This window comes from Oxyura jamaicensis, chromosome 19 (assembly GCF_011077185.1).
Source record: "Oxyura jamaicensis isolate SHBP4307 breed ruddy duck chromosome 19, BPBGC_Ojam_1.0, whole genome shotgun sequence".
NCBI classification, from domain to species: Eukaryota; Metazoa; Chordata; class Aves; order Anseriformes; family Anatidae; genus Oxyura; species Oxyura jamaicensis.
This window is the reverse complement of record NC_048911.1, coordinates 7427550-7436973: the sequence shown is the minus strand read 5'-3', so window position 1 is coordinate 7436973 and position 9424 is coordinate 7427550. Positions and strand designations below refer to the sequence as shown.

The window sequence follows — 9424 nt, the reverse complement described above, 5'->3', positions numbered from 1 at the left end:
ACTTGTTTGAACGTCTCAGGTATTAAATACTGGAATTGAGTAGTGTAGCTATACACGCAAGAATATAGATTAAATATACATGATGTTCTTTTTGTCTTCCTGAAATGGTAAACAATGCATTTTAAGAGCATATTTCAAGTGAAAGTTGCATTCATCCCTGCTTTCATATTTAATACTGAAGAACACCGAAAGCGATTAAACTCGTATCTTATTTTCACAAGTTTATATTAGTATGTGTTTAAATACACTCATGAACTGGGGCTTGAGTGAACTGGCTGTGTAAGTATAGCTTTTAAAAATAGGTTTGAATCTGTTTGAGAGAACAGGGTTGAAATATGACAAAAATACTGTTGTATACATAGTTAATACGATCTAATTTTAAATAATGAAATCTGTGTCTTAAGTATTGAGAATCATAAACTTGTCACTTCAGATTGCTACATCTCAATTTGAGTACATTGTGGGCAGAACATTTAAATATTGTTAAACATAATACATATACTTTAGAAAAGTTGAAAAGTACTAAGTGTATCTTTCTAATCCAAAATTGTAGCCACTTTACAACCAACCATCAGACACAAAGGTCTACCATGAAAACATCAAAACGTAAGTGCTTTAGTATCTTGTCCTTGTGCCTTGTAAGGAGTCTGGACTTAAGAGATTCACTCAATTTTTCATTGCTGTGATTTCAAAATATGTGTGCTCTTTAGCTATGTTTAAAACTTTCCAGTTCATGTAACCTTGAGAGTTCTATGTTGTACAATAGTGCTGCAAGGAATGTGGTACGTGTACAGCAGACAATGGGACACGATGACTTTCCATCATAAATTAAAGACAAAAATAAGTAAACTTTTTTTAAAAAAAATAGTAATATTTGTGTTTTTCAAAACCTGAAATACTGTGTTTGACATAGATAGGCCTTGTCAGCTTTTCAAAAGTTATTGCTGTCAGTAAATGGTAGGAGGAGTTTATTTATTTATTGACTTTACCATGTACTCATTGTCTGTCATGGGCTGTGATCAGAGTTACTATATGCCATGTTTTCTTGTTATTTAGGGCAAACAATTCACTGATTTGAAGTAAACTAGTTGTCTTCTACTGTAAAAGCTTTCATGTCTATCTTGCTTATTTCAGTCATCTTTGAGAATATTTTCTCTTAGATAAAATACAGTATAAATTAAATGTTTTTTACATTGGGACTTTTCCCTGTTTTTCTGCATACGTCTAGGAATATTTTTCACAATAACAATCTGGCATGTGTAATCTACGTGGGCTTTGATTAGATTTGAAGTTCCTGAATCTTACGTGGTTCACTTTTTTTTTTTCCAATTTTGTTTTCTAGAAACCAGGTGATGAGGAAGAAGTTAATACTATTTTTTAAAAGAAGAAATCATGCAAGAAAACAACGGGTAATACTACTATGCTTTTGTAAAAAGATCACTTTTTTTTTGTCTGGATCCTTGACATAGTTTCTCAAATATGTCATGTAAATTCAATTGATCAGTTAAACAAGATCTTAAATTATGTTGAGTTGTTTGCAAATAAACTGCAGGCTTATAACCATGGTTTGCTGGTTATCTGAAACAAGTTATCTGAAACAGCTATTTGTGTTTAGTTAAAAGTTTACTTCTGGAATTTAACAGGAACAGAAAATCTGTCAACGTTATGATCAGCTGATGGAAGCATGGGAGAAAAAAGTTGACAGGATAGAAAACAATCCACGGAGAAAAGCTAAGGAGAGCAAAACAAGAGAGTACTATGAAAAACAATTTCCAGAAATCCGGAAGCAAAGAGAACAGCAAGAACGATTTCAAAGGTATTCCCATGGATTTGAAACATATTTAGAAAGTATCTCTTTGTTTTTTGAAATTAAGCTGAAGCTTTTTTTATAAATAATGGATAATATGTCTATTCATATTACGTAATTAAGTTCACTACATTTCATGGTGTTGAGCACAAATGTCAGTTCACATCCTAAGGATCTTCATGAACGTATGGATGTTAGTATGAACGTTTCTCATACTTAGTGGAATCATGCTGGTCAATGGCTTGCAATGTTATCCTTTTTTTGATGTTGACTCAGGCATGACGTTTTGCAGAGCTTTGCAACTTCACCTGTAAAACTGGGCAGTTGCTGGAAATTGCAGTACATAGCAGAGTTTGTAGTCTTGAGACTACTTGAGAGAGAACAGTCCTAACTAATTAGGTTAGTTAGGTTAACACCATTTTAAGAATTTTGGAGGCTGTCATGGTTATGCATGAATCTGAAAATATTGTTGTTTTCCACTTTACTACTTCTATTTTCCCCCAACTCTAGAGTTGGTCAAAGAGGGGCTGGACTTTCAGCAACTATTGCTAGAAGCGAGCATGAGATTTCTGAAATCATTGATGGACTTTCTGAGCAGGAGGTGAGGCTATTGTCTATTCTTTGCTATAGAAGCATAACAAATGACTCAATATCCCTTTCCTGGCAATTAAAGGTCTCTTTCAAAAGGTTTATTTTTTGATAGGAAGATAAACTTTTTGGGCTGTTTTGGGAGAGTCTGTGTGAACTTTGGCTTGAAGCAGATCTTAGAAATACTTTTCATTTATGGGTCATGCTTCTTAATTGCATTTGCCCTAGATTTTTCTTATGTGTCTGTTTCATTGCAGGTGTGTTGCAACCAACTTTCTTTTTACATCTGTAAGAAATGTGTGCAAGCTCTTACTTTCTAAAGCCCTGCACCGTTTTATTTTTTCATAATATGACACTATCTCCTGTTCCCTTTAGCTTTGTTCATTGGGATAGTGACAGCTTCTAGAAGAGTTAAGACGTAGACAGAAAAATGTTTGAAGCTACCTGTGAATGTATACTGTGGTGGAGCTTTAAAGCATTGTGTAATTCAACAAATGTAAACATTAGTAGCAACTTTTTGTATTCTTTACTTTTTGTTTTATTCTTTGCCTGTAGAATAATGAAAAACAAATGCGTCAGCTCTCAGTCATTCCTCCCATGATGTTTGATGCAGAACAAAGACGAGTGAAGTTTATTAATATGAATGGTCTGATGGAGGATCCCATGAAAGTTTATAAAGACAGACAATTCATGAATGTCTGGACCGACCATGAGAAAGAGATTTTTAAGGAAAAGTAATGGGCTTTCTTCTCTCTTATTTTTATTGCATTGCAGATAACACTTAAACACCTAACCCCACAGTAAACATCAGTTAAATTGGAAATGCTGAAGGTTTTGTACAATGATATTTGATAACGTTCTTAGCTGGATGAATGAAACGTTGCGAAAGGTTTAGACTGCTCCAAATATTTTTGAACTGTGCAGGCTTGCATCCATTTAGTCTGTAGATAAGAAATGCTCTTTAAAATGCCTTAGTTTTCTGATAAGATAAAAATGTGAAGAGTAGGTATACAATCTCATTATATTAGTTAATTGATAATTTTAAGTGCTTAGTTGTAAATTTGTTCAATTTGAAAACTAGACTTTTTAGACTAATTTCAGTTGCGAAATCAAGGGAGTGCTGATGGCACAGATTGTTTAGAAGACTGCTTTGCTTATTTGATCATGAATTATGTTGTTAAACTTAAATAATTTCTGATTTGTAAAAGGTTTGTCCAACATCCCAAGAACTTTGGTCTAATTGCTTCCTACCTGGAACGAAAGGTAAGACCTTTTTTAATATAAGTAGAGCCTAGGGTGGGATCCCTAACTTTCCAAATGTAAGTCATTTATTCCAGCATCATTTTACCTTCTTGGAAAAATGTGTAATTCCATAAAAAATTATTGCTTTGACAGAATTTCATAGTGCTTGATCAGTAACACCATCAGCGCATGCAAACATGTAACAGAAGTTAGCGGAATTACACTACTGACAGCAGTAAAAGAAAATGACACTTTATTTAGTTTTGATCTTACTTTCTTTTTGAAGCAGGTAAGCTGCTTAACTATCTTACTTGTTAGATAAGGGCATAATTGGCTCTGCTGAGCCACTGTTACCTCTAAGAAATTTGCCTCCACCTTTCAAGACAGTGGGATCCTACTGCTGGCTGAATTAGTCTTTAGATCTGATTTTTTAGTCTTTAGAACTGACTTTGCAGAGCTGATGTAAAAAGTGACGGAGAGTTAGGATTTTTTAAAACTTAGAGCAGAATCTTGAATACATAGGACTATTAGGATAAATAGAAGCTTTTGTGTTTGCAAATTGTTTATTATATGTTAAATCACACTGACTGAGGTAGCTGAGAGATATTATTAATATAGGAGACGTGTGTTTAACACAGTCTGATTTTATGCATGGTTATGTTCCTATGTATGTGTATGACTTTGCTTCCCTGCTGATCAAACCAATATACTAGTGTTTTATTTCAGTCTAGGGATTTAATAGTTTTCAGCATTGAATTAAATTAAATAATAAAAATGTATTTTTTTTGTAGGAGTAAATTTTTTTTTTTTGATTTTTCACTTTAGAATGTTCCCGACTGTGTATTATATTATTATTTGACTAAGAAAAATGAAAATTACAAAGCGCTTGTGCGAAGGAATTACGGTAAACGCAGAGGAAGAAATCAGGTATCTAAAACACATTTGTCACTTGAGTATTATCATTTTATTGTTTCATATTTACAACTGTCTTACAGTCCTGTATAGAAAGCAAGCTATATGCACAAAATGAAAAAAAAAAAAGGAAAAAGTAATTTTTCCACTAGTGCATTCCCTTTAAATATAAGGAATCCTGATATCAAGGGTTTTTTGGTTAGCTAGTTTTTAATTCTGTGGAATATCTCCTTCCTTTGCACATTTGTGACTTTTTTAACATGACAGCTCATTTTATTTGAGGATCCTGCCATAGACATGGAGGTTGAATCCATCATTAAATCCCATGGTGGAGCCAACAGAAATAAGGTTACACATGTGACTTGCAGTGGAAAAAATATAATCACTTTATAATGCCAGTGTTTGTCAAAAAGCAGAAATTAATGGTGATCGTTATATGGTGGTCAGGCTCAAAGTCAAACTGGAACTTAATAGCAAGAAAAAAGAGACCAATTTAATGCATGCAAATTAAAAATTCTGCTGATTCAGGCAGAATTCATTTGGAAGTCTTGGAAGCCTTTGGAGGGGAAAAGAGCAGCATATTACAAGGAATATATACATGTGCTAGGCTACCAGGGTTAGTGTGGATATTGGAAAACAAATGTAATTTAAGAAATTCAGATTTTTTCTTAATTAGGAAAACGGGAAGAATGCTGTATATTCTGTGAATGTGTCCCTACTCTTCCCATTTTGACTTCCCTTGGATCTAGCAGCATTCTGAAAACAGAATAAAAGATACATTAGTAATGAGATTAGGAAGGAAGGTCATATATGTGATAAAATACATGAATAAATAAAAAGATGTAAAGATTAAGCCTGCAGGTATTTTGAGTTTGTATCTGTAAAATTAATATAACAGCTACAAAACAGGATGGATACAAAGTACTGAAGAAACATTCAGTATTTTGTTAGAACTGAAGCTTGATTGGGGGGCATAGGAGAAGAAGGTCCTATAAAATTCAGGATTTTTGAAATCCTTAAACCTTAAAATATGAAAAGTTGTGGTTTATTGGATTTAGTCATATCCCAGCAGCAATGCTAAAGAGAAAATTGTTGAGACTTTGAGTTATTGTGACTGCACAAATCTGTATTGAAATGCAAAACAGTGAATTAAGTAAATAATGCATTTCAGGATATCTGAATCCTTTCTTTCTAGTAATGTAAGTTTTGTGAGAGCCCCAGTAAGTGTATTAGTTTTATAGAGTAAAATTACTGCACGCAACTTCAGCTGACAAGTTGATCCTATCGGCTAAAACCGGTCAGCATGTTATGCTTCTGTGGTGCTGTTATAGTTGAACCTTTTGAGTTGTGGTCTGGTATTCTAAAAAAAGAGATTGTGTTGAAGACTTACTTCTCTGTACCCCCACAAATTGTGGACTGCTTGGGTGAAGGTAATTTTCATTATGCAAAGGACTTTGCAGTTAGTGAAAGTAGAAGTTCTGACTCCTGTAACGGGAGAAAACACTTGCAATGTATCCTGTATTTTGCCAGAACTTCTATTAGACCTTAAGGCTAATGTATTGTTGTGTGTCTAATAGTGGTAAAAGATTAAACCAAAGATGTATGGCAAATACAAAGCAGATAAATAAATGAGACTTGTCCAAAAGAGACTTGTAGACAGTTGCTGTGAGAACTAAGTGCAGAGAATGTTGCTGTTTTAAGTGTCTTAGTTTTATAAAACGAGATTGGCATGATCATAGTAAGTATATACATGCTGAGCAATATCTTCGCCATATGGTGTTCTGTTGCAGCTGTTCTAAGAGGTAAGGAGACATAACTGGTTCAAGCTGTAACATACCGTAACTTTAAGTTTTCATGTATTCAGAAGATCGTAATTGTATATTTACACATCTTTCAGCTTTGTTGCATTTTAGAATATCAAAACTGGTAGAATTCAAAATTTGGATGATTTCTCAACCCACAATTTGTTTGCTTTCCTTGAGCAATGTTTTTAATCAGGGAAGATTTTAATTAGTTTTGTACAGAAGTGCATATAGACTTGTGAACTTAGCTAACAATAAAATGAAACTAAAGGTGCTCTGCTTGGCTTTGCAACTGCTCCTGTGAATACTTAATTCCACATAAATAACAGTAAGTATGCGAGTTGGAGCGCTGAAGTTGCTGTAGTTGTTCACGGGACTTGGATCACTTGCTCTTTGAATTTTAAGAGTTGTAGGTCTTAGTTGCTAGTTGTTAATCCACAGTAAGTACATTGCTAAACTGTTCAAAGGGCAACTGCTAGATGGACTTAATGTGTGCTCTGTGGTGAGGATGCAGATGGGTGTCAGACTTCATAGATCTGAAGACTGGTAAAGAATACTTGTAAAGTCAAGGAAGTTCTCTAAACAATCTAAGTGGGGAAATCTTATAATTTCTGCAAGTTTATATTCAGGAGTATTATAATTAGTGTTTAGTGGTGCTATAGAAAGGAATTAGATGGTACCAAAAATTATGTTTGTATTTCTTAATTTTATTAATGATTAATTAGAAACATGTATGTAAGAAAAGTCAGAAAAAAACACTTCAGAGTGTTAAACTGTCTTGCTTGCCAGAACTTTTATCTTAAGGTTGCAGAATGTAATTAATTCCCCGTGTCCCTCCCTCACCCCAGCTTTGTTTGAAGCTGATATTTTTTTGTTTCTCTGAGTAGCAATCTGAAACTTCCTTGCTGATTGGCAAACACAAGACGTGTAAGATTTATGATGTGCTCCAAGATGTGCTTATGCCTGCCAATAACAGGTGCTTCAGCTTGAACTCGTACGAGTTCATATATTTTTGTAAATTAGAAGGCAAGCAAGAAGAATGGTGCAGTGAAGAAGATATTAATCATGGTAATGATGTTGAAACGCTTAAGAGATTTTTTTTTAGTGTGTACAACCTGACTCAAATTTCAGCAGCGGCTTTTACTTTAAAGAAGCTGACTGCTAGGTTAAGGCATATAAAGTTAGGATGTGTAAGGCTTATTGAATTCTGGTACGCTTTTGTCCTTAAATAGGCATAGAAAGGACTTCTTGTTAAATGCTGCCTAAACTGTTCCAGAATGCACACAGAGGCAACTAAAGAAGTGTGTCTTACACCAAATGTGGCTTAAAATGAAGAGGAAACTTTTGACATAGTATTAAAAGAAAGCATGGCTATACAAAACACTGCCCACAGTTAGTTTGTGGGGCTGTCTCTTTGCAAGTTTAGTCGGTGAATGCTGGGAGTTCACGCAGCAAAGAAGTCAGTGCTTTTGCACTGGTTTCATTTCAGATAATGCCATAAATAATTCTTTGAGAGGAGGCTCTTTCTGCATAAAGTTTCTCGTTGCAATTTGGTGGCAGAGCAGGAGTGAGGGGGGTGACTTTTGCAGTCTAGCTGCCTGGTCAGCATAAACCAGTGTCCGTGGATCAACCCGCATGGCTCTGCAGCAGGTGGGACAGCCCAGTGATCTGACGAGACAGAAATTTGCTGTACTTGTGGGACGGCCAATCGTGCTGAGCTCCCCGGGATTACCTCGGGTGACCCCAGGGAGATTAAAAGGTTGTATGTGAGACGGGCAACTCTTCTGTAGGCAGCTTAAGTGGCAGAATGACACAATTTCCTGGAATAAACATGTTGCTGGGTCAGGCAGCTGCTGCTAAAGAGCCGTGTGATGTTGGTGCTGTTGTGGGTTTTGTCCTTTTGAATCTTATCCTGAATTAAAGCCCGTCCCCTTGCCTGGATAGTAAAAGTTTTAAGCAACAGATGAATGTGCAGGTACGTCGCTGACTGAGGCTTCAGCTGTTTTAAGGTTTGTGTTTAACCCACCCTTGACCTATTGATTATGCATGTTCAATAAATTCTCTGTCAAACAGAGAATCCTGTTGTTTACAAAATGTAATGTTAAGGTAACCAAGCAAAAACAACAGAAGAATTTCAGCATCTGTTTTGTAAATATAAAATACAGAACGTAAATGTAAAATACAGATTTTTTTTTTTTTTGGTCTGAAAATGCATATTTTAACTCCTCACTTTTGAGGCCAGTCTATTTAGGACAATGGAAATAATTTACTTTAGCACATGTCTATGACGTCTTTATTGAAGGAATGTTTTGGATAACCAAGTAATGCCAGTATCTTACGTGCTAATAATTTGCAGGAAGATAATAGTGGTTAGCATTTGGGGTTTCTGCTCCAGTTCACATCATTAAAATGTCAAAAACAAGTCCTTTCTGTGACTATTTGCAGCCTCAGTTTTGTTAATGAAATGGTGACACCTGCTTGCAACACTTAGAAGAAGGATCTTCTGTAAAAAAGAAAGCCTATTTTGAGGAATTTTTCAGTGGGCTATAAACTATCTAGTGAAGTCCTAAAACAGCAATCTTCTGGATCTCCGTCCTTGTCTTTCTATGAATTGCCAAGTGTATGTTGGGCATTTGTTTGGAAGGTAGCCTTATATAAATATTACGTGTATTTTGCCTTTCAAGCTTGATTTGCAGAGTCTTAAGACCCAGTAAGGAACAACTCAGTTCTGCACACATCAGATTGGAGTGGATAGTGTCTAGGTATGGCAGTTCTTCCGAATCCCTGACTCCGGCTGAAGTGGTTTGTTTAACCCATTCACGCCCAAGCCTGTTTGGTGCAAATCCCTATGAATGGTTCCCTCTGCGTGGCCATGTCCGACTCCCCACCCTCTTTACGTACTATAGTTTGATTTGAAAGCATATTTAAGGCAGAACTTAAACTGCAGTCACTTATTTAAGGTCATCTTAGGTGTTTTCAGAGAGGGGGCAGAAAGCTCTTTCTTCCTCCTCCTTCTCCCCTTGCCTTTGACTGGAGTTCTGCCCGCCACAACTTGCGCGGCATCTCCCATTTT

At 35.5% G+C, this 9424-nt stretch overlaps 1 protein-coding gene across 1 annotated transcript in view; it reads left to right on the top strand.

The window, feature by feature from the left end:
- Positions 1–9424, top strand: part of NCOR1 (nuclear receptor corepressor 1) — a 64145-nt gene that overhangs the window by 23191 nt on the left and 31530 nt on the right. Inside the window, exons 8-14 of the mRNA XM_035343438.1 lie at positions 554–606; positions 1343–1409; positions 1644–1816; positions 2318–2408; positions 2951–3129; positions 3604–3658; positions 4463–4564. Coding sequence (XP_035199329.1) covers positions 554–606; positions 1343–1409; positions 1644–1816; positions 2318–2408; positions 2951–3129; positions 3604–3658; positions 4463–4564 — 720 coding nt within the window. The remainder of the gene's footprint in view (positions 1–553; positions 607–1342; positions 1410–1643; positions 1817–2317; positions 2409–2950; positions 3130–3603; positions 3659–4462; positions 4565–9424) is intronic.